The following is a 25586-nucleotide window of genomic DNA, read 5'->3' as shown; positions in this document are numbered from 1 at the left end:
ATTAATCATTGATTTTTAAACATCTTACTGTCTTGTATGAAAGTAGCCCAGTAGTAAGCATTTTTTGTCTAAAGCGATTAAACATTTCACATTCTCGTGAGGCTTTAAAATGGATACAGTACAATAATTAACTCTGTGTACAAGGGGGAGAGAGATTTGAGTCCACACCTTCTGGTTTGAGATCTGTCATATGACTTCCATTTCCTGGTACTGTCGGCGTCATCCCAAACACCGCTGACTGAGCGTTCCTGTCGGTTTCTTCATCTTCTCTCCGGCGGACACTCTGAAATCCTGGGCGATCATGTATCAATATGCTACATTTGTTTTATTCCTCACCCTTGGAATTGGTATGTGTTTTCACATCAATTAGCTAGTCTTTAAATCAAATGCAAAAAGTGAGAAAAAGATCGCTATATGTTTCTGCGAAGTGATTAAACTCATGGGACACTACGGGCCTGGTGCCTCTGGGTTCAGGCTAAATGCTGCTCTGGGGATTAAGAAGATGTCTTATTTGTCTGTGGCCTTAAATTATATATACATAAATATGCTGAGGGTGAATATACGCTAACTTCACAGGCCTTAAAACCAACCCATCATCGGCTGTAAGTTCCAGTCGTGATGTTGTGCTAATGAAGCTAGCTTTATTGCTAATTGTTACCTACGTCAACAACATCAAACTGGAGCGTCGCTGTGTGCAGCTCAAGGAACCAGCTAACGTTACATTTCCCCTCACCGTTGCTATTTTTCTTTTCATGCCGAGGTGTAAGAATAAAACCATGCATTGGTCGTACCTGTATAGTCAGCTTTAACGTTACTGCCTTTTCATAATGTGTTGGTCAGTCAACCTTAGCCGTTAGCTTACTTGTTAGATAATACTTGTTTTGAAGCTCAAGTTTGAGGTAACGTTAATGATAAAACCATCTGAGTCATGTCTGCTGCTAAATAACGTTAGCCACACACACCAATGTAAAGAGAGTAAACATGGTACCTAAACCCCAGTTGACGCAAAATAAAACGTATAAACATTAGCTAGCTATGTTAACTAAAATAGTTAGCATTAGCAAACGTTTGGCAGTTTACAGTAAAGGCTGCTTTATGGTTGTACGTAGGCTCTAGGTAAGTGGCCTAACTTATGCCGTTGTGAGGATTTAGGCTAGCTAAGGCTAAAGTATATTCACACAGCCATGCGGTCGTCAGGCGAAAACGCAAGTCCTGTTCATTTTGAATGGAGGTAATATAGTACGTTCCATTTGTACTCGGATACTGCACTGTGCCTGTAATGTATGTAACGCACTAGCTATATAATATAATAATAATAATAATATAGTTGGTACGTTTAGGCTGGCGGTGGGGGCCGAAAAAAAACGCAGCAGTGAAAAGTTGAGACATATTCAAGTTTTGACAAAACTCAACGTTACCCTGCGTTTTCCAATCATGTAACCAACGGTCAATCCGTTTTTAAGGCAGTATAATGAACATCCCTACTTTATCACTGCCACAAGAAAACTTAAAAAAAACTAGCTATAAGGGTAAAAAACGTACCTGCCCAGGAGTTTATGTAACAACTGACTGTTTCCTTTATGGCTACCCACACATAGCTACATTCTAGGATAGGAGAAAAAACGTATTGGTTTTGTATTTCTTTAAACCAATCACAATCGTCTTGGGCAGCGCTAAGCTCCGGATGCAGCTCTGGTGTAGTAATGTGAGCTATTTAATTAGCTGGATACATGGTTAAATGTAATTTGCTCTTAGCATTGTATCGCTGTGTGTACTTCGTCCATAGCAATGTCCCAGTTACATAGTAAATGCCTTAAACATATTTTTTGTAAATCTTTACAATTATTCCCCGAAAGAACCAAGCAGGCCTGCCTTATTGCACGATCCAAATTTTCTTCAAAACTTGCCATTTTCAGCATGTATCTTGCTAGCTCGAAGTTTGTTTTTTCCCAAAGCGAAAGGAGTTTGAGAACAGCAACACACAGAGTGGAAGCGGAGGGACACGCTGTACAACCCTATGGAGAATAGCTGGACCGACTGATCTAGTGTGAATGTACCCTTATACTTGTGCTGTGTGCATCATTCTAGCGTATCTCTTTAAAAGGGAAACAGCCACTGCTATAAGATCACTTTTATTTCAGATAAGTGTTTTAAATGAGGAATCCACTGTCAATTCTTAGCTCGCTAATGTTATGTTACATTTCTGATACTTTATGCGCTGTGATTAAGCTAACATTTTGTCACAAAGGTTATATTTTGCTTATAGTGCGGTTAGTTTTTTTTTTTAGTTAATCTCAAATGCTGACATACACAATATTCTGTGACCTATCAGGTTCTGTGACCTTAGGAATTTCAGCTATGTTTCCACTGCAAATGTTTTTATCGCACATGATAACCCAATGCTTTTGATAGGCGTTTACAAAATAATGCTTCCAAAGATAGGGTTACAAAATGTGATAGCTGTGATTTCAATGTACCAAAATCTGTGTGAGGAAAAATATATTTTCAAGTGATGACCAAATATTGTCAGCCTAAAGTGTAGTTGACATTATGTCTTACAACCCGGCCCTTCAGTACAAATACAGGATTTTTATAACAAGATCACACACATCTATGTGAGTTTGAGTTCATGTCAGGTGCTTTTATAAATTTATGATGCTTGGAGATTGTGGCAGGCAGCTGTTGTTGAGTTGACAACATTGCATACTGGTAAAACCATGTAGTAAATCTGAATGGACCTTGGCCTCCCTTCTGTTAATTGTATACAATTTCTTAGAGCCAGTAGAAAGGTACAGGCCTTTTTTCTGCAAGTAGGACAGAACATTTCTGTACTGTCATTGTAAAATATTGCTATAGTGTTTTCTTGTCAACTTGGGGTCATGTAACTCTTCTGTATAATAAATGGCTCTTAAATACACTTATGTGGCAGGTGACCTAGGATATTTACAGCCTGTTCACAATATTCCTGATCAAGTTGTAATTTAGTACATGGCACTGTGGAGGTTAATCCAATGTCAGTTGGAGGATGGTGCTACTGACTTTGTGGTTGTTTGCCAAAAAATGTGTGGGTCTCTCATATTTGAACAGATAGACTTCATATGTAGTGCCCATGAGTTTCCACTTTTTGCAACTATACTTTTAGTGAAGAGAGTAACCTATTAAGTTCCAACTGGAGTCATTTTTCGTTTTCCTTTCAGCGTTCCAGCTGTCACATGGCACTGTGGTGAATGTCAGAGACAAAGACAACCAGTTATGCCTCTTTGCCAATCTAACGGTCAACTTTTCAGTCTCCTATGAAGTAGCTGACAATAAGGTGAGTGTCTGGTCTTAGTCACAGTTCCTCAGTGTTCTACTAAGACCGGCTGTGTTTTATATTTAGTACATCAGGCTACACAGTCACCTTATGAAGTTTGCCAATAGAGCAAAGCAGCTCCGCTCCTATCAGGCCGCCTCAACAGCGTGACTATCACACAACTCTTGTGGATGCAAATGTCATCATGGAAAGGGGAAATAAGGGGAGTCACTACAAAGCAAATAGCTTTTTTTGCTATTCAGCATTTCAGTTTTCCTGGTGCATATCCTGCAATTTCTTTCACATAAGCTGTCTATCACTCCTTGGCCTATTGGAATAATGTTAATGCCATGTTTACAGGGGAAGTGCTTTAGGTGATGAGAACATATTAGTTAGTGTGACAGATGCTTAAAAACGACAGAATAGAAGAGTTAGCTAAACGTTTGTAAGAATTATGATTTTTTTTGTGTCAAGCACATCAGATGAACAATTAAAGTACACTCCCTCTTACTTGCTCGGTGGCAGATGCTTTTCATGAATTAAAGCAGCCATATTATGCTCATTTTCAGGTTCATAATTGTATTTTGAGGTTGTACCAGAATAGGTTTACATGGTTTAATTTTCAAAAAACACCATATTTTTGTTCTACTGCACATTGCTGCAGCTCCTCCTTTCACACGCTGTCAGGTTTCTGTTTTAGCTACAAAGTGAGACCTCGCAACTTCTGTAACATCTCTGTTGTCAGTCGCACATGCGCAGTAGCTAGGTAAGGATTACATGAGCTAGCTCCAACTTCGGCCTGTACAAGGCAGGATTAGCCGGGAGACTTCTTCTAAACGAGGGTGCACTTCCAACTTTGTGTGGAATACCTGCAGAACAGGGACATGTATGTAGTTCTATACAATTTATTTTGTAGATTAGGGTGTATTTGTATCTGTCACAGGAGCTAAAACTCTAAGTAAAGTTTTTTTTCCTTGTGGTCTCTGAAGTTTGCTTTTAAACAGTTTGACATCAAACTTGTATAATGTCATTAAATACGGTTACACTCTGCTCTCTTTTAGAGTGCAGCAGTTGAGTTTGAACTTCCTGCCAAAGTCACAGCAGATGAAAGTACATGTGATGCCACAAGCTCAACGTTGAAGCTTAATTTTGGAGAGGGTCACTCCTGGAGTGTGAACTTCACCATCAATGGAAAAATGTACCAGGCAGACACCATCCTCTTTTCCTACAACCTCAGCGACACAACCGTCTTCCCTAATTCTGTATTAAACGGTAACCTCTACACCTCACTGTGCAATCAAAAATACACACACATGATTCACAGGCCTTGTACTGATGCTGATGGGTTTTTGAATTTCTTTTAGAAACCAAAACTGTTGCTGTGAAGCCTCACATAACAGATGTAGGTGTGGACACCTGCTACTCATGCAAGAGTAAAGACACGATCGAAGCTGATGCGGTCAATCAGACGCTGTGGAACGTGCTCATACAGGCTTTTGTCAGTAACAATAGCACAAGTGAAAACAGTAAGTGCATGATGCAGCGTCACATTTCATCCTGCTTCTAATATTTCTCTCCTGTTTACATTTATTGTCTATTCTTTCACACAGTTACTTCTTGTGCTGCCGATGTACCCATAACTCCCACCCCCACCACTCATGCCACCAGTACTACCACTGCAGCTCCAGTCACAAACTCCACTACCACTGCCCCTCCTCCCACAACCACCCCGACCCCCACCCTCCCCACACCCACCACTGGGAAGTACAGCATCAGGCATGATGAAAACAGCACAGCCTGTCTGATAGCCAACATTGGCCTGCGGATTGGTTTCAAGCAAGAAGAGGTATGTTCATAAACACAAAATTATAATGTTGTAAACTTGCTTTCCAGATGATGTACAGATGATCTTCCATAGTCCTTTTGCTGATTTGATTCCCTTCTCTTCCCTTCCCTTCCCAAGATGAACTTTGAACCTAACGGGACCAAAGTCTCTGGATCATGTGGAGTCAACAGCAGTGAGCTGATACTGACATCCAACACAATGACCATCATGCTCACTTTCACCAATGTAAGTTTGATAAACCTGCTTGGTCACATTTTCTTAGTGTTTAAAGCAGCCATATTATGCTCATTTTCAGGTTCATAATTGTATTTTAATGTTGTACCAGAATAGGTTTACATGGTTTAATTTTCAAAAAACACCATATTTTTGTTGTACTGCAGTGCTCTCTCTCACTGCTGCAGATCCTCTTTTCACCTGGTCTCTGTTTTAGCTACAGAGTGAGACCTCTTTTCTTCTTCTTCTTCTGTACTATCTTTGATTGCACTTGCACATGCCCAGTAGCTCAGATGTAGATCATGTCAGCTAGCTAGCTCCATAGACAGTAAAAGAGAGGCTGTTTCTACAACTTCGGTCAGTTACAAGGCAGGATTAGCTGGGAGACTTCTAAATGAGGGCGCACATGTAAGTAGTTCTTTTGTAGATTATGGTGAACTTGTGTGTGTGTTGTAGCAGTGCTTTGCTATTGAGAATGAGGTAGCATGCTAGCGCTAGCATGCTAACGCTATGAGCTAATGGTTGCGGTTAGCCTGCTCGTTTCAGCTTGTGACATCACAAGCCGTGCCGATTTTGAACAGCTCACCCAGAGACTGAAGGCAGGACACATTCAGAAACCGTATCTCACTCTAAACAGCATGGATGGATTTTTTTCAAAGTTTGTATGTGTGTGGAAGCACCAGAGACACAAAATAACACCCCAAATCCCAGAAAAAGTGATTTTTTTTTCATAATATGGGCACTTTAAAGACAGCTTTAAAATTGTAAGATAATGATAACCAAGAATTTTCTGTTGTATTTCGTTTTTTTAAAAACATTTTGGGCAACATCAAAGCCAAGGCAGGGCAGCTTTATTTGTATAGCACGTTTCAGCAACAGGGCAATTCAAAGTGATTTATATAAAACATTTAAGAGCAGTTACAAACAAATTAAAAACAGATAAAAGTTACAGTGCAGTATAAGAAATGAACAATTATTTAAAGAATGGCAGCATCAAAAAGAAAGGTCTTCAGCCTTGATTTAAAAGAACTGAGAGTTGCGGCGGACCTGCATTTTTCTGGGAGTTTGTTCCAGATAGGTGGAGCATAAAAACTGAACGCTGCTTCCCCCTGTTTAGTTCTGACTCTGGGGACAACAAGCAGACCTGTCCCAGACGACCTGAGAGGTTTGAATGGTTCATAGTGTAGCAGCAGATTAGAAATGTATTTTGGCCTTAAACCGTTTTATAAACCAGCAAAAGTATTTTGAAATCAATTTTTTGAGGGACAGGAAGCCAGTGTAAAGACTTCAGAACTGGAGTGATGTGATCCACTTTCTTGGTGTTAGTGAAGACTCGAGCAGCAGCATTCTGAATCAGCTGCAGCTGTTTTTTTAGGGAGACCTGTAAAGACACAGTTACAGTAGTCCAGTCTACTGAAGATAAAAGCATGAACAAGTTTTTCCAAATCCTGCTGAGACATAAGTCCTTTAACCCTTCATATATTCTTAAGGTGATATAGGTTGACTTTGTAATTGTCTTAATGTGGCTGTTGAAATTCAGGTCTGAGTCCATGACTACACCGAGATTTCTGGCTTTGTCTGTTGTTTTTAACATTGTCGATTGAAGCTGAGCACTGACTTTTAATCGTTCCTCTTTTGCTCCAAAAACAACCACCTCAGTTTTTTCTTCATAAAATTAAAGAAAGTTCTGGCACATCCAGTCATTAATTTGTTCAATGCAGTTACTCCGTTTTTGTTTTGGACTATAGTCCTCTGGCGATAAGGTTATGTAAATATGTGTGTCGTCCCCATAACTATGGTAACTTATTTTGTTGTTTTCCATAATCTGAGCTAGTGGAAGCATGCAGATGTTGAACAGAAGAGGCCCCAGAATGGAGCCTTGGGGTCTTCAGCCTTTATCAAAGGCAATTTTAGATCAGTGGTTCCTAACTTTTTTCGGATGCAAAGAAAACGCAGTGAAATGTTTAGGCATTTTTTCCTTTTTTTTTTCCCCCTTCTTTTTTTTTTTTTTTTTTTTTTTTTTTTTTTTACAGTAAGTTTGGTCAAGTTTACAGTCATACTACTAACAGAGTATTAGAAGCTAACCATTTATCCATTAATTTTAGCTATCCATTTAGACTTTTCTATTGCTAACTAGTTTTCATGCACTCTCTTAATCAGTTGGGGGTGTTACAGTTGACTCAGGTCAGTGTGAAACTGAGATGAAGTTGAAAGGTTATTGGTTATTGTGACAATAAATACACTAAGATCAGCTTCAAACCAATTTATAATCCCTGTGTTTTTTTTGTTTCTACATGAATATGTATGCATATTATGTATGAAAATATTTGTATTTTAATAATTAGTTGTGTAACGTGTTATTAGTGTTTACTAGCGTGACATGCAGCAATGCGTCTGTTGCCTGTAACGTCTGTTTCGGAGCGTCAGAGAGCAGCGCAGACATTTAGCTAGGTGGCACCCTAATGAGGCACCGAAATCCGCGTTGCTATTCCATCCGGTAGATACCGGGCAACAGTGCCGTATTAGTCCTGGATTTAACATGCGCTGTTAACGTGAACAGAAAATTGCGTTGCCTGTATCTTTTCACGGCAAAAGCACGTGTGTGGAAAGTGGTCGCACAACAGCTTAAACGTTGTTGCCTGCGAACGTAGTGTTTAAACTTTACGGAGACAACCAAATAAAATATTGACTTCTTTTGAAATAAGATTTTCCAGTTTTGTAGGTTTTGATTTGTTTTTATATATTAAAAATAGACAAATATTGAACAGGTGGTTGCCAAAGGGGGCAACCAGACGTCACAAAACGGTTGCCAATTGACTCTATGTGGTTGCCAAGGGCAACTGGGCAACCGGGCAACCGTAACTGTCGAGCCCTGGTTGGTTGGATCATATAAGATATTTGATGACATCCAGACAGGATGCAACAAAATGTAAAATGTTCACTCAAGGTAACCCTCGTCCCTGAACAAAGAAAAGGGAAATGTATGTATCCTGGATGTTCTGGATGCAGAGTCTGTGTTAGCCTTCGGTAATTGAGATAGCTGCTCGGGTGGGATTTTGTGAAATTTAATTTGTTCAAAATAAATTATTTTGATGCATATTTTTCTGTCTATTTTCGGTCTAACAGGACACAAAGAAATTCCGCCTACATGCTCTGAACATCACCGGAAAGACGAGCTTTGGTAATTCGATGTATCCTATCTACCCACCATCTACCCAGAATCCACACTGAGAAGCAAGCTAATGTTGAGTTTTTCTTTTATATCTGTGTTTCTTTCAAGGTGTGTTATTTTCTGAAGCAAACACCAACCTGAGTCTGTGGGAGGCAGCTGTCGGCACCTCTTACATGTGTAACAAGGAGCAGAACTACACCATCACCAGCCCACTCACCCTCTACACCTTCAACCTTCAAGTACAGCCATTTGGAGTTAAGAATGGTGTTTTCAGCACAGGTAGGTTATTCTTTAATGTCTCTTAAAACAGACTCTGCTGACCAGACCCTGCCCCAACTGTTTCAGATTTAGAGTCTCGGGGGGGAAATGGCTGATGAGGTATATTGTTAGTTTGTACCGGCACTAGGGCTGGGTGTCATTTGAAAATTGATACAGACAGTATCTTAGTGATAAGGTTCTCTTTTCAGAATATCTGTAGTCTATATGTCTGATTTTTATATAATATATATATATATATATATATATATATATATATATATATATGCATGCAATGGAAACATGGCATTACAGTGATCAGTAGCACTGATTTGGAGTTCAAAAAGAAGTCTGAGACTGCCGCCACTCATCCTCAGTAAAAGCTATTGCTGTTTTACTTCATATTAACCTAATGACAACCAATGGAAAGTGTTTGATTATACACACTTAAAATGAGTGGTTCTCAACGTTTTTGGCTTGCGTCCCCTTAAAATGAAATAATGTCTGATCATGGTCCATCACAAGTCATCTGAAGGGTTTATAGAAGAGGGGAAAGTATCCATTGTTTTTTGTTCTTGTTTCACAAGAAAAGAAAAATGCAAAAATTGGAGGAAAATTTGGTGAGAAAAAATAGAAATAATGTTGTGAACCCCATTCCTCTCAGATTTTTTCTTGGGACTATTTAAAGGACAAATCCAGCGCAAAATTAACCTAGGGGTTAATAACACGTGTACCGAGTCGACCATTCTCTGGAATTTGTTTTCATGCTAATCGAATGTGACCAGTTTATTCGCAAACCGCTAATTAGCTTATGGGAAAACAGTCATGACCAGTCAAACGACAGTAACCAGTAACATAGCTCAAGCACGGCGTTCGTGGTTCGACTGGTTTTCCCAAGATGGCGCCCGCCTGTATATGTGAACGGTACAGTCTTTATAAACTATCTTTTTAATAAACTGTCTGTACACTTAGAAAGTTCTCAATGCTTTGGTTTACATGTAGGGACCCTCATTATGCTACCGTGGAAGTGTGGTGCTATTTTGAGCCTAGTTAGTGGTATAGAAATCGCAATTTCTTTTTACTTTACCGGTGCCCCGACGACTAGCTTTATAAGCTAATTAGCGGTTTACAATATAACTGGTCACATTCGATTAGCATGAAAACACATGTGTTATTAACCCCTAAGTTCATTTGGGCCGGATTTGTCCTTTTAAGGGGTCCTGACCCTAGTTTTGGAACCTCTGGTTTAAATCCTCAAAAGATACATTCCCGTTTATCAAGTCCATCCTAGGCTAATGTCAATCGTCCTTGTGTGAAAAACACACAAATTACCTCTTGCAGAATGTCTTCATTTGTATAAAATGCATCCACTATCATCTATCATGCCAAACAGCGTTGCCAGATGTACGATAATTTTGCCCTCTGTACGCTGTACTATCAATAATGCCAGTACCATAATGTCCGATAATTTGACCTCTGCATGTGGCCCACTGGCGGAAGATGTAGCAGCCACAAACTTTGAGTTGTTTTGAGTGCACCAGTAAGTTTTCATGCAGAATATGAACAGGCTTCTAGTTGGGCTGTCTTGTAATTTGATTTTGTAATAGTAGGCAATTACAAAAAATGTCAGACTGATGGACACATACCCCCTTTCATGCATCATAGCTACGTCAGCTTGCTTTAAAAAAAGCCCTGATGTGTGTAGATTTGTAAGCGTGTCAAAAACTAATTTAAATAAGTTTTTTGTACAATTACACATTTACACCTATTCTTGTGGTTGGTTATGATTTGCGTACGGTAAAGTTTCCTTAAAATACGATAATTTGTAGGCTCTGGTACGATAGTTGTAACATTTCCCATCTGGCAACGCTGATTCAAAAGATGTTTATTTTCATGTGGCAGCTTTTTTAAGTGTTGTATTTACCAAAACAGCTGGCAAACAGCTGGCAAATAATCTGAACTGCTGTCCTGCTGTGTTGTTAACCACAAAAATCGCTGTTCCACCTGTTGACTGACTCTCTTTTTATCTGCAGCCCATGAATGTTCTTTGGATGACACCAGCATCTTAATCCCAATCATTGTGGGGGCTGCTCTGGCTGGCTTGATTCTCATTGTAGTGATTGCTTACGTGATTGGTCGAAGAAAGACTTATGTTGGATATCAGACACTTTAAATCCAGTTTGCAATCAATATCACGGGGTTCCCAAGCCTGGTCCTTGGGTTTCGTATGCAATTGTTTAATTGGCAAATGACTTAAAAAAAATCGAAATCTAAACTAAAGTCTCTGCTGGGAAAACATGAGATGCAGTATTGAAGTTATTGGCCATTATGAGACATGAAATGCACATGGAGCATTAATGATACTATAAGGACTGAAAATTCATGTAAAGATGGAGGGTTCAGTGTTTTTTTTTTTCCAAGGACCAAACTTGTCTACCCCCAATGTTTGTGTTTCTTTTTTGTTTTCTGGATGTCTTGTCTTTCCTTTTTTGTTGTTAATGAGCAAGTGCAACATCCACACAACCTTTTTTATTTTATTTTTTATTTAAGTAGTTATTATCACATGAAAGGTTTCTACACAGGTACAGTACACCTCAACATTTACAAAAGCCTCTGGACATTAATTTGTTTTACGCATTTTTAGCACAAGATGTGTGACAATTTAAATTGGTTGCTGTAGGATCTTGCACTTGCTCTGCAGACATTCCCTTTTTGTTTTATGTTATTATTTCATCTTTGAGCACATTTTAGTTTTTACTTCCTTTATGATTCGATTTTTCATCCCCATAATTATTTACATTAAGACATAAAAGAATGATCATTTTCAACAGCATTTTTCCACAAATCAAAGAAAGATGATGAATCGGCTTTCTTTATTCCCAGAAATTCATTTACAAGGATGAAAGTCTACTACCCATGTTTGCCCCTGTAGAGCAGGAGAAACATTGGAATTATTGTCCTAATTACGCGGCTCAAATCATATTTTGGAATGTAAAATTAAAGTGTTTAAAATGAATAGACCTTTTTCATGGAGGACATTTCAGCATCAAAGCCGTAAAAGTCCAGGTGGAACTAATGACATTAACGATGGCTCACATACATTTCAGTGACAAATCGTGTTAGTGTTATTAATTACACCTGTGCTTTGCCTGCTGTACTATGTCAAAATGTCTGCTGTTTTAAAAGGTCTGTCTTATATTTGCACACGCTCCAGTCAGAATAAATCTGAGAAAAAAAGGTCAACCGTTTGTTTTTTTTCTCACACAATACATTTTGGCATTAGGTTTAGAAAAGGGAGAGTTATGTTGTGTAGATGTTCACTTTCATGAGTCTATTTACATATAAATGCACTAAGGCACTCTTCACATTTTTGCATTATGTTGAGACTGTTGTCACATTATTTCACCTGTGTATAGGCGTGGGCTTGGCCTGAACTCTGAGGGCTGCAGCTGGATCAGTGCACGTTAAAGCCCCTGAAAACGTTAATCTGAAGTATTTCTCTATAACATTAAATATAATTACTGAACAAGCAACAATCAAAAGTAAAGTTCAGAAAGTGACCTGTGGTATTTCATGAAGAGTATAACAGGAATAGTTTTGTGATATTGGCTTTCTTGCCAAGAGTAAGATAAGAAGATTGATACCACTCTCGTGTCTGTCTGGTAAATATGAAGCTACATCCAGGAGACAGTAAGCTTAGCTAGTCTAAAGGAAACAAGTCTGCCTATATATATATATATATATATATATATATATATATATATATATATATATATATATATATATATTTTAGTGTTAAAACCCAAAAGTAAAAACGGCATGTGGTTTGCAGATTTTGCTTTAGCTTTATATTTGCAGACATGAGTGGTGTCAATCTTGTCATCTAACTCTCGGCAAGAGAGCAAAAAGGGTATTTTCTTTAAAAGCTCAGCGTATTTGCTCCATCAGGACCTTGTGGGTGAGGTTTGATCTTTTTTGTTCAAGAGTGCTGGAAAAGAACAAAACAACCCCACATCTGTCTTTAAAAAGTTAGGAAAACCACTGAAATAAGTGATATAATCTCGTGTGAAATAGACAAAGTTGTTGGCAGGAAGTTGTTTTCACATAGTCGCTCATAGTAAGAAGCTGGAAGCAGGTTTTCAGGAGCTTTAAAGTCAGGGAATTAGTGCAGTTTGCATTGATGCAGTATCAGGGATGAAGGCAATCCCCAGAATGTGTATTTCTGTAATATTAGAGAGCCAATGGTACACATGGTAGGAGCTGTGTATTGTTGCTTAATTCGAGCAGAGTGCTGTGTACTGTTAGCCTTGTTCCAACTCTTGAGTACTGGAGCAAAGCAGACAGAAATAGTTGCATTTTTGAGTTGCTTATAAAGTTAGCTTTCCCAGGACATTGTACATGTGTGTGAGTAATAGTTCCAAATCAAATACGAGCTTTGATTTTTGCTTGTGATTGTTGCTGTCTTGTGTATTTCAGTGTTGTACAAACTATGTTGCCTTGATGACGAAGATGGTTTTGCAGCACTGGTATAAATGTATATGTTAGACATTTTCTCACCGTTAATCTCCCTCGTTCTCAATAAATCATCTAACGGGTTATCATGACGACTGTGCCTTGCTTAATGATACAGTTTTGTTTTGTTCATTCAATAATTGCTAATACTGTTAAGATATCATTTTGGTAACTTTGAGAACATTGCACACACGTGTTCAGTAAAGGGAATTTGTGCCGCAAGACCATCTTATTAAAAATGAATGTGTGTTATGTGGAAAGAAGTAACTACAGATTTCATCTCCATTCACTCAAGCTATTATCTATAATACATTGGATTATAAATTGTGTGTCAGACTAAAGTGGAGCTTTTAGTCTTTTAAGATTTATGGAAATAAAAATGCGTTGCTGCCTTGGACACCTGAGTAAATGTTTATTCCTGCTTTGAATACTTGGGGGCATCTTTGAGTCAGTTAGCAGGCTACGTCTTTCTTTCAGCCGTTTATGCCTTAATCATTAATATTTTTTATTTCAATTCTTCTGTTCAACATATAAGACATTCACCTTTCTGCTCTCTTCACTCCCGTCTAGCTGAGGATTGCCAGGCTGATGCGGAGAGCTTCCTTGTTCCCATAGCTGTCGGAGTTGCCCTGCTTGTTCTCATTCTTATTGTTCTGCTGGCCTATTTCATCGGGAGAAAGAGATACATGGCCACCAGCTACGAGTCTTTATAGTTTATAGTTAAACTTTCCTCATTTAGATCTAAGCTCTTCAAAGGATAGTCGGGGAATCGCTGCCTTTGACTAATTGTGAAAAATTACTGTGTTGTATTCACGTTTCCATGTAGTGTTTAGTGCTGTTGACTTCCTAACTGTGTTCGGAAAGGAATTGATTGATGTTTTGGGAAATGTGCAAAAGTTAGATGAGAACATTGATACCACTCTCATGTCTAAACAGTAAATATGAAGCTGCAGCCGGTTAGCTTAGCTTAGCACCAAAACTGAAAACGGGGTAAACAGCTTGGCTAGCATAAATCAACTCTAAAGCTCGCAACATGTTATAACTCTTTCGTTTCATCCATTCAAAATCAGTGGTGTAAGATTTAAATGTTGGGTTTGCACAGGACTGTTTCTTGGCCCGGTACAGTGACTTGCTGGATCCCCACTGCTTCCAAAATGGCTCCTTATTTACGTATTCTTACAAAAAATTACTCATTGGCTGCATATGCCAAAAAATCTAGAATGGCCATTAAATCATTTGATGAAACAGCTCTTATAGACTTTTCAAATGTTATTGGACTGAATGGATCAAAAAATATAAAGAATACTTTTGGGGTGTTTGTGACACTGCAGATGAATGTATTTAACTGAAAGAGTGGTATTGATTTGACTTTCCGCATGAGAGCATTTCCCAAAATGTCGGTCTGTTCCTTTTAAGTTTTGTTGCTGATCCTGCCTAACGTTAATTAGGCGTTCATAGCGACTAAAAAGTAATAACCACTTGAGTAATTTCTTTTTTGTGTCTTTAGAATATTTAATACCCCTTTTATCTAATCTCTAAACTTTGTGTAGGTTCTGATCTCATTTCCTGCTGCTCTGCCTGTTTTTTTCTTTAACTCTTTGTGGACTGTAATCCTAAATTCTGCTCTGAGTAATGTTTTCTACTGACTAAAACCACTAACCTGCTGTCTGTCTCCTATCTATCTATCTATCTGTCTGTCTGTCTCTCTTCTGTATGTCTGTCTGTCAGCTGAGGAATGCTTCCTGGACTCTGATTTGAGCTTTTTGGTGCCCATTGCAGTGGGTGTGGCTCTCAGCTTCCTAATCATCCTTGTGCTTATCTCTTACCTGATTGGCCGGAGGAAGAGTCGTACTGGCTACCAGTCTGTATAATCCAACCCAGCTGCTTCTGCCTCTCGCACCCTTTCAACCCTCATACAGTATCTCTTAAAAACACATTCCCTGCCCGTCAGTGCATCGAAAGCATCTCAAATTTCCCGCTCATTTCTGTTTGCCTAAAAATAACCTTTGGCTCATTTCTCGTACACAGTTTAAAATTTATCCCAGCAACCACCCCCAAAGGTTTTTGTTGTTTTTGCTTTGATGCCAATGACTGAACTAAGTACCAAGACATTTATGATCAATATTGCATTGTTTGATTGTAGATTGCATGTTTTTGAATAAATTAAATTTATGGCTGTGATTAGCCGTCCACCTCCTCCCCCAGAGAGACCTCGCTCCTCCCGCCCCAGAGAGGCTTTTTCCCTCTCGGTTTCTGTGCTGTATAATAGTGTATGTGTAAATTACTCTCTTGTATAGAATGAATGACATTCATTTTTGATGACGTGAATGTAACGAGCAAGCTCCACTGTTGTCATTCACATCCCAAACGCCAATGTGTTCACTGCTGCACATATAGTCATTTAATTGTAATTTGATGAAAGGGACACTAACTAAGACACTTTACCAGCGTTTGGACCAGTTTATTTTTGTGTTTTGGGAGATGTGTAATGTTTTATCTTTCTGTCACTCATGTTAGGATGATTTTATTTTCTTTAAATGTACACTTCTTAAAATATTTACAATTGAGCATTTGGTGAATTAATTACAGTGTTGTTCCATTATAATCCTATGTTAATTCAAAAGTTTAACAAATGGATATTTTGGCAACCTGGTTTAAATTTAAACCTACATTGGTCACAGGGATTAAACTATGTTGAATGTAGCCTACATGATTTCCCTCCATGAGATAGTACAGTAACATTAACAGCATGAGCAGTATGAAGATCATGAGTAATATTAAAGTCACACCATTTCATTTATACGACCCTCAGTTTCGTACATTCGATCACTCCCCTCCGACAGTTTCGTGCCTTTCTGTTGTGCACCTCTGAGTTGCTTACTTGAAGCTTGTCTCCATCTGATGAAGAATGTGATATGATGAGCTTGTTTAACACAAGTGGGGAACAAATTAAATAAAATTTAGTTCTTGTTTTGTATCGCTGTCATTCTTTTTAACAGTTCACCTTTCAGTGTGAAGTTGAGGAACAGGAAGCTTGCGAGTCTTATGACAAAGCTGAATTCAAAGGTTAACGGTTGTAAACTAAGCATTCACGCTGCTGAGTGAACTGCCGTGATTGCTCAAAACGACATGTTTTTTATAACCAGACGCATGACTCTCAATTCAGCTATTGCAGATATGCAAGTTTACACAGGTCACACCGGTTGATGTATTACTGAGAATAGTTTGGGGATAAACGGTTAACTTGTGTTTTATTGACATTGGCTTTACTTCCTTGTTGTTTGGGGTCCCTGTTTGTAAAAGTAACAATATTTGCAAAATTAACAAATTATTTTCCTTGAAATACTTTTTATATTTCTTCTGGAATTATCAAACCCCAAGTAAGTGTTGTAACCTTTACCTTTGTCACAAACTGGGCCTGCACATTTGATCAAGTTGAGAAAACATGTCGGTCTGTTGGTATAGCTCTACCACTTTGGTCCAGAATGAAACATCTCTACAACTGTTGAATGGATTGGGACAAAATATATTACAAATATTCATGTTCCCCAGAGGATGGAGCCTAATGACTTTATTGATCCCCGGACTTTTCCTCTTAGCCCACCATTTGGTTTACATTTGTGGTTTGTCAACTATTAGATGGCTTGCCGTAGAATTAGCTTCAGACATTCAAAGTCCTCGTCAAGATGACTTAGAACTAATAACTTTGGTGATCCTTTTTGCGCCATCATCTTCACCAAATATCTGCAATTGCCTACTGTTGACATACCCATCATCCACAGCTGAAGTAGCTAACTAGGTAAACAAAGATGTGTTAGCATTTAGCACAAAGCACCACTGTGCCTCACAGAGTAGCTAGCATGGCTGTAGATTCTTAGCCTTTTTACAACTAATTTCATGTTTTAAACACATGAACTATACAGTATATTCCCTTTGTAAGCCCAAAAGGGTTCTGTTAGACCTCTAATAAACAAAACCGTTCTCCAAAACTCCAGTAACAGAAATCCAAATAAACTTAGTGATGTGTAAAAACTACTGTCAACACCAATCATAAATTTAAAGGATAAAGAAATGATCATGAAATTAGTTAGACAGTGGATGTCCAAATGTATGTCAAAGGTTTAACAGAACAACTATTATAGTATTACTAAACTATACTAATTGTAGAGCTTTACTGAAAATTACAGAGTTTAGATGTGTTGAAAGCTTTTTTTAAGTTGATGTGTCCTATGTGTCAGTCCCATGTGGAAGAAAACTTACAGGATATACCAGAACATTGTATTTATTATTAGAACTATAATAGGAATAAATACAACATCGATACCATGTTTAGTAGCACAGTTCAGACAGGATTAATACTATCACAAAATTGTACTTTTTAAAATGGTACAGACCTTTCACAAACTATTTCACAGGTACAGTATGTATCTTTATTGATCAGTCTTGTGTAGTATTTCAATTTCAAAAGCAAATGTTTTTACAAAAGAAGGCAAGAAGTGGCTTGTGATGCTTTATCATAAATGTATAATACTGCTCTATTCAACAAAAATATAGTAATAGTGTATTTGCATTCATTATCATTTATTATGTCTTTTTTACTGTGTAAGTACAGTACAAGTCCTGCTTTCAGTGTTTGCATGATAGTTTTTTGCATTCTTACAATATACATGTTTGAAAAATATAATTCAAAACAAATTAGTACACGTTGTCACACAAAACTGTGCACACAAAACCATAATCTAACCTGATACAACAATATTGCTAATCGCCTAGTAAAGTTTTAAGTCATAATTGGATTTGCATAGCCAGAAATGCTAACTATTGGGCAGAGTGTAATTTAGTTTGATTAATCTTGCTAATCATTACAAAATATCAGGAATTGAAACTCACTCTATGCACTTGTCCTGTGCTCAGCACTGTTTGTTTTGGGTGCAGGTGCCAGTAGCACGCTCAAGGTACAAAGATACAACGGAAACACAAGAGTAACTATCTACTTCTTGGGGAATTTGTTTCACAGCAGAAGACATGGATATTTGAGTGAAAGATGAGGAGAGGGAAAATACATATAAAATGGAAAATAATGGTTCAAAAGAATTTTTTTCTTGTACATTTTCCTGCCTCATCGTTACGGGAGCATCCTGCTGGCAGCGATATCTTTGCCTTACGCTCCGACATCCAAGGAGAAGGTCACACTGCCCAGGTAGCGGTCAGTGGGTGAATCATTAATGATGCCCTTTCCATTCAGTTTGCATTGTACTTGGATGTGAGTGTCGTACTGCACTCCTGCAAAACGCACAGCCACCACTGGTGCAGAGTAGTTTACCTGAGAGAGACAGAAGAGACACGAGAGATAAAGACATGACAGGTGTTATTTTAGACTTAAATAAAATTGTCTATATGTTATCCACAAAAATGAAACTTTCACTCACATGTCTGAGCTTCCCATAGTATGGATAGTACTTCAGGTCAAAAATGCTTTTAGGAAAGAATTGGATTTCTCCCAAGGCTTCTGGAGGTCCTTTCTGAAAGAGGAAAAAGTTATGTTTTCTTGACATTTTTAGACATGCTGTTTATCGCTGGGATAAAATTACATGCAAGAGTGTGATGATGGTTACTATACCTTTACTCCACAAGTCACATTTATCGGTTTGCCCTGGCCAGGTAAGTAACCAAGAATCTATTGAAAAATAAGAATAGTGAGTAGAAAGTCTCTCTCTTTTTTAGTTCTATATATATACTTCTATATTTTTGTTTGACATATCCTCCAACTTTGTAGGTCAGAACATTGCATAAATTAAAATGTTGGTAGCTTACAAATGTCTGTGTGGACAACCTCTCATTTTCCTAGGCATGCTATTATTTGTTTTCTTCAACAAGGATAATGTCTTTATGCATAAATAATAAAAAAAATTGAAAGCAAAAGTGTAATTCTAACTTGTATAAAAGAAAATGTAAGTTACCATTTAAAATGTTAACCAAGAGAAAAAAATCATCATCCTCTCCCTGAAATGGCCACAAGATGTCACTCACTGAGAAAACTGTGAGCTTCAACAGTCCGGTAACACACTGTGTTCCTGCTGTTTTATGTTCCCTCTTTTGTTTGTTCTTTTTAAAGTGTGCTGTTTTACAGGTTTTGGTGACTGAAACCCGTCTTACCCGGTTCATTCGAAGGAGTACGCATGGCCTTCCCTGAGAATAGCCATAATGGGGGTCCTGCAGCCCCGAACAGTCCCCCAACCAGGACCTCTTAAACTGACACGCTTTCCGCTCTGTGCTCTCCTCCAAGTCGTCCTGCATGAAGTATCTGTCCTGTGCGCAGCGAATATTCTTCTTCTCCTGCGCGCCATCGTTATACGCTGAAAATGGAGGGCAGGGAGAAAGAAGCAGAGAGGGAGGGAGAATGAGAGAGGCCGGCATAAATAAACCCTCGCTACAGCAATGCTCTGCCAGATTCAGGCCTCTGATTAAGGAAGCTTGACAAAAGCAGGGTGAGAAAAAAAAAAACGACTTGAATGGCTGCACTCTGCCCACAAAGAGGCTTCCCTTCCCAGCATGCTCTGCAAGGACCAAATGGAAAAAGGGGACAAAGGTAGTGAAGATGAGGATTAACTCACTGCATGCCCGCTTAATTTTAAACAAACTCGACAACCTCCTCTGACCCCCCCCCCCCCCCTCAACTTTAACATCACCCCCCACAATCACTCCCAACTCACGTCTTAGATATTCATCCATAGACTTTGTGTACTTCTTCCAGGATTTGCGATCAGAGGCGTTGAAGGCGATCTCATGGCCTTCTAGGTGTGGAGACATCGTCATACCTGCCAGTGGAGACCCAGAGACAGTCAACTGTGCTGAGACTCAAATAGAAGCAACAGACTGAAGGACAGTCAAGCAGAGAGACGGGTGGAAAATGACAGCCAAGGATGCAGTGGAGTGTTTTGAGTTTGGGGTTATATTTACCTGGTGGCATCACTCTATCATTGAAGGTTGGATGGTAGGGACTAATAGACCACATGAGGCAAAACATACAGCCGCCAAACATGGCTGCGAGAAACACATAAAGTGCAGTGTAGAAGAGAAGGATGAGGCCTGAAAGAGGAGTTAAAAAAAAAAAAAAAAAAGGAGTGAACATTTCTGGTGCAGTATTTGCACAAAAGTGGTTACATAATAGACGACACATCTCTCAACAAATCATTTCTCTGATCCGAGTGGAGAAGAACAATGAACCATTAAGGATTTCCTTTTTTGCTTGGACTGTGTGGTCTGTCTGGACTCCAGCTACTGTCCCTGATCAGGATGGTCACTAATTTGTTTACTCATACAAAAGTGCTGTCCCCCCCTTCATGTCTGGACTTTAATAGAAATAACTAATAATAACTTACAGTTTTGCTATAAAATCCACTGTACTGAGCTAATGTGAAAACCCCGTAACAAAGAAACCCCAAAGAACTATCATTGTTCTGCAATTTTCAATTAACAGTTCATTAGCAACTAATTTAGCCAAACGTGCCCTAAATTAAATGGCTTTTGCTGTGCGGGCAATTTCACAGGGGACTAGCTCCAGCCAGCCTTGCGTCCCCGGAGCCACAAAGGCCTTTCTGTTTGAGCTCAGTGAGAATTCTCCCAGCTGTCCTTTCACTCAGGAACACAGTGAACCTCCGGTTGCCATCATAGTGAAGGTCTTTTGCAGTCATAGAGGCTCGGCCAGCTCCAAGGAACCCCAATCACCCCACTCTGGTATTGTGCCCCTGTTACACACTCGTCTCACAGGACACACAGCACAGACTTCAACTCAGGGCCTTTCTTCATCAGACACATGGGCCCCACTCCTCCACAAGTGTGCACACACTGGTTTTGTAGCTGAAATGAGCTCTCAGCCCTGCCTGGGATCCAGGATTTCAGCTTATGCAAGTAACACACACTTTCCTTGGATAAAAAGTAACACACACTTGCCTTATATATTCTCTCTACACTCAGTTGGATCATGTTTGCCATTGTGTACAGTGGACCTAAGGGAGGGGGCTCAACAGCGTCACATAGCAGCTACCCTGGAATACCAAGAGGCTGCTCCATCATCATTGACTCAACAAATTCGTCCAGTCTGTCGCTGCTGCCAAATAAAGTTTGCCTGCACTCAATTTGGCAGTGAGCTCTATGGATAAAAAAAAAGACAAGAGCATCTCTAAGTATTTAACTGCAACTGAGGGGCCATAAGCATGTTAAGTTCAGCGACGGGGTCGCCAAGGCTTTGGGAAAGAGGCTGTGGAGAGCATGGTAAGATGTAGAGGAATGTGATTCCCGGCCAATGCGAGGCCGGGGACAGTGAGCTCCCGCTGGGGATACGTCCCCAGGCAGTCTGTTTTTGTCGGGCCACTCTGAATTGTCCATGCACCTATGTAAACATTGAGCATAAGGACACACACACACTAGCAGCACAGTGAGCAGAGTTCCTGGACTGGAGAGACATTTCTAACCCCCTAAACTATCCCTAAGTGCATCTTTTAAAGACATTCAAACACCATGTGTGCTCTTGTTTAAGACCATTCAAACTGTAAAGCATTCAACATTAGATCTGTAATTATTGGACACATGCAGTATAAAATAAAGTACTTTTGCATTAATCCAAATGTCCCCCCCCCCTCCCCCAAACACCAATAAAACGTCTTTATCGTTAACTCACTCCAGCTCTTCCCAGAGCGACCCATGAATTCCTTGGTCTCTGCATTCCACAGGTATGTCTTAATGTCAACTATTTTCTGGTGGAGCGTCCTCTCGGGTAACGGCCTGCGCTTCCATCTCTCAAAGTTCAGGTCTTCCTGCTCTAGAGGCTGGTGCTCTGCCAACTCCTCTTGCTCTTCCTCCAACTCTTGGCCATGTTTGAGTATCACTTTGTGAGGCTGGTGGAAAGAAGAAGGAGAGAAAAAGCCCTCACCACACATATTCTCAACTGCTAAGTTCTGCAGTCAACCTATTTTCTTTTCAAATCACTGCAGGAAAAAAATGGCATGCCTTCTGATCCGAGTATGACCGACGATATAAACTGCCAGAGAGTGCTCTGCATGTTAATGAACATCACACTGATGGTCCTGTCCCCTGTTTCTGCAAATTATAAACCCGCTGGTGACCTTTCTGGCACTCGTTGGGAGAGCTGACCTCCTCTGAGTGGACCCTCCTGCTTGGAGCAGCAGCTGCAGATAGCAGAGCTGGAGGGTCACTTTGACAGCCAGATGTTACTCACTGACTCTCAGCATCCAGAGGCCAGGACACACAGATCCCAGAGGAACCACAGGATGCTTGAGAGTGTCACTGAAAAGTCAATTCATTTGTGAGAGTTTGGCTTTTAAAAGTATCTGCTGTTAAATGTTTAAAAATGCTGTTATGCTTTGAGTTTTGTGCCAATAAAACCCACTTGATTATTGAGTTAATAACTCAACTCTGCTGTTTATTAAAAACAAATCATGTGCTAGTGGAAGAGTGGAATTAAGATTCCTTAATTACTGCATCTGCTTCAGTGAATAAAGTTTTTATAAAGTTATATGTTTTCTATTTAATGTCAGCACTTACAAGATTTGGTGGATGATTTTTAAGGAGCGTCTCTTCAGCTCCTCCCTCTGTGGAACTGGGCTCCATATTCTTCACAGAAGGAAAAGGTACTTGTTAAACTTATCACATCTACCATGCTATTGACTTAAAGCGACACCTCTTTAGGCTGTAAACTTTTCAAGCTCAACAACATTATCAAAACTTTTCACAACAATGCCAAGCTATCTGAATAACTTAATCTGCAAGCACACACAAGAAATAATTAGTATAGGCTAGTTGTAACAAATAGAATTTCAATGAATCTGACATAGCCTACCTGAAGTTTTCTTCTTTGCAATAGAAACGCGTCTTAATATGTCGAAAGCCCTCTTGTACCCCAGAGGAAAAAAATAATCTTAGTCAAAAAGTATTTGGGGATTTCATTAAAAAGTTTTAGGCATGCAAAGGGGACCGGGTGTGGAGAACCTCTTGCAACTAAGCGCGCATCATAGTGAATGAACGCTGGACAGAGAAAAACGGGGGGTGGGATACAAAGTGCTTTTTTTTGTCCTAGAGACGTTTTGGCAGCGGCCTGGGCCACAGCACTGCATTCAGTACACGCACACCGTCAGCCATTGTCTGATAGGGCTAAGTCTGAAGCAAAACCTGAATACAATATTTATAGCTTATCCCAACACAAGACACGGTGGTCAATGCCTGTGGCTGCATACTGTAGCCTCTGTAAGACACTCGGACAATTAACGTGTTCAATTTAAAAAACATATTGTATTATTTTATTGTTGACCGATTGTTAAGCATGAAACAGAAGAATCATAAATTAAATATCGGCCATTGTGTAGGCTATTGTCTCTTTACATTCATGCATACTGATCCAGTTACCAACGCCAGCAGCTCCATAGACTCCTGCAGCAACTGCTTACCATAAGCTCCCCTCTGGAGAACTTCAAGATGTCCTCGTTCCTGATCCCATCTGCACGCCGGTCACGTAACGTTTTGTTACCCCATGTAAAAAGTGGGAGAGGGGGGACTTTTTTTCTGCTTCTTTACATGAAAAGAGAAATTGCGTCATGGAAAAAAATCTGTTCTTTGAGATTTGCGCGGCAAAAACGTGCACGTGTTCTTGTGTGTTTTTGTGTGTGCGTGTGTGTTTATGTGTGTGTGTATTTCATAGTGAAGGCCAATGATTCTTCTCCCCACATAAGGACATTAGCAGGAAAGCAAAAATCACCACAACATTTTGATGGGAAAGCCTTTATGGGAAGCATTAACTGCATGCACCTGTCCATGCAGAGGAATGATCTAAAAAGGATTTGTCATTCAAAATGGTATTTATGGCTTCTTACATGCAGTAACAAACTACATATGTTTCACCTTCCATTTTTAAAACATCTACACCTGCTGCATCGAAAAACTTCCACCACAAGGGCAAGCTGCATTGCCGGGTTAACCTGCTAGGGGGCAGGGCACAAATTAGTTGCTGGGCCCCTATTAACCTACCTGGCCAAAATGTGTGGTAATTTCATTAAACACAGTCAATAAAGATGCTCAGTTTGCTTGTTCGATAATCCAGCCTTATTTGGAGCAATTTGGGAAGTCCCAGTGCTTTGCTCAAGAGCACTGTGGCTGTTTAGAATGTTTGCATACCTTAAACTGAGTGCCATGGGATCAAATCAGCAGCCCTTCAGTTAATTGTTTGCCTCGTAGCCATCATGTACACCTAACAAAAGCAATCGGTTGCTTCTGAACAAACTAGTCTACATTTGTTTCATCAAACAGATTACAGACTTTCCTGTCATATAATTTGGGCAGAGTTTATGCTTTTTAAACAACATGACAGTGACATCATATAGGATGTAGCTGTAAAAATACAAATGGGTTGTTTAAAAAAAACCAAAATCAGGCAACTGTGTGCACCGCAATAGCACAATGAGTTAAAAAAAGAGCATTTTCTGATGTTTTAATTATCAGGAAAAAGTTGCTGTGTGTGCTGTACAGAGCTGAAGTCAGGATTTTAAGAGATACTGAGGCCATGTTTCCAAGTCTTTCACTGTAATTACAACCCCCTTTAGAAATTATGCAAAATATGTAGCCTTCTTTTTTCTTACATATTATTTATTAGCTAAATTCTGTATTTTTAATTAACTAAATAAATATAATAAATCAAATAATGATAAATAACATTTTCTGTATAATGTTATTTTCCCTAGGCCTACATGAAGTTCTAAATAACATTTCGCAGGGCCAGGAATAAAGTGTCTGAACACTGAATCTTTTTTTTTAAATTATTTATTTAATTAGTTAGTTATTTTGCGTTGGTACAAAAACTAATTCCCAGAAAAAAACACAGGAAGCAATAGCCCTGTCAATGTGACAAATAAAATTGCAACCAAGGTAAAAAAAAAGAGAGAGAGAAATGTGCTAAAAGAGAGAACTAAAAAATATAATCTAGGCAACAAATCTAAATGTATATCTAAGTATGGTTTCCTGATTATTTTACCTCTTTGATTTTTTTTTTTGTGGTTGCTGACTGTGCATTTTCAGTTTCATATCTGACCATAGACTATAGCCTATCTGACCTGGATTTTCTCTTTTTAATGCTGCTACTACAAATGAAGTTGTACTGTCCGCCTTCATAGCTTACCTACAGTAAAATATAAGCTAGGCTACTAAACAAAACATGGGGTCCTTTTTATTTTGGACCAGATGGAATTGTGTACATTAAAAAAATGTCTTCAGGACTAGTCTATGCTCAG

At 39.2% G+C, this 25586-nt stretch overlaps 2 protein-coding genes across 4 annotated transcripts; one reads left to right on the top strand and one right to left on the bottom strand.

Annotated features, from left to right (window-relative positions):
- The first annotated feature begins 150 nt into the window (after positions 1-150).
- lamp2 (lysosomal-associated membrane protein 2) lies at positions 151-16267 on the top strand. 3 transcript variants are annotated; one of them, XM_031302864.2, is made up of 9 exons: positions 151-347; positions 3198-3313; positions 4354-4564; positions 4657-4818; positions 4903-5138; positions 5256-5363; positions 8478-8532; positions 8632-8802; positions 15019-16267. In XM_031302864.2, exons 1-9 carry the CDS (start codon positions 302-304, stop codon positions 15159-15161), a joined length of 1248 nt encoding a protein of 415 aa, XP_031158724.1. In that variant the 5' UTR covers positions 151-301; the 3' UTR covers positions 15162-16267. The 3 variants fall into 3 exon arrangements, with proteins under 3 accessions (XP_031158724.1, XP_031158723.1, XP_031158725.1); XM_031302863.2 differs by having other exon boundaries at positions 13861-16267; XM_031302865.2 differs by lacking the exon at positions 15019-16267 and adding an exon at positions 10812-11770 and having other exon boundaries at positions 152-347.
- Positions 16268-17697: 1430 nt separating this feature from the next.
- atp1b4 (ATPase Na+/K+ transporting subunit beta 4) lies at positions 17698-23359 on the bottom strand. The gene is made up of 9 exons (XM_031302867.2): positions 23150-23359; positions 22855-22923; positions 21971-22187; positions 20251-20379; positions 20004-20108; positions 19447-19646; positions 18911-18967; positions 18720-18812; positions 17698-18613 (listed from the first exon to the last, which is right to left on the bottom strand). The coding sequence occupies exons 2-9, from the start codon at positions 22918-22920 to the stop codon at positions 18452-18454; spliced, it is 1029 nt and encodes a 342-aa protein (XP_031158727.1). The 5' UTR covers positions 22921-22923; positions 23150-23359; the 3' UTR covers positions 17698-18451.
- Between the last annotated feature and the right edge of the window lie 2227 nt (positions 23360-25586).

The sequence above is a fragment of the Sander lucioperca genome, chromosome 1 (assembly GCF_008315115.2).
Source record: "Sander lucioperca isolate FBNREF2018 chromosome 1, SLUC_FBN_1.2, whole genome shotgun sequence".
NCBI lineage: Eukaryota > Metazoa > Chordata > Actinopteri > Perciformes > Percidae > Sander > Sander lucioperca.
Note: the sequence above shows the minus strand (reverse complement) of the source record. Positions and strands in the feature narration are given on the sequence as shown.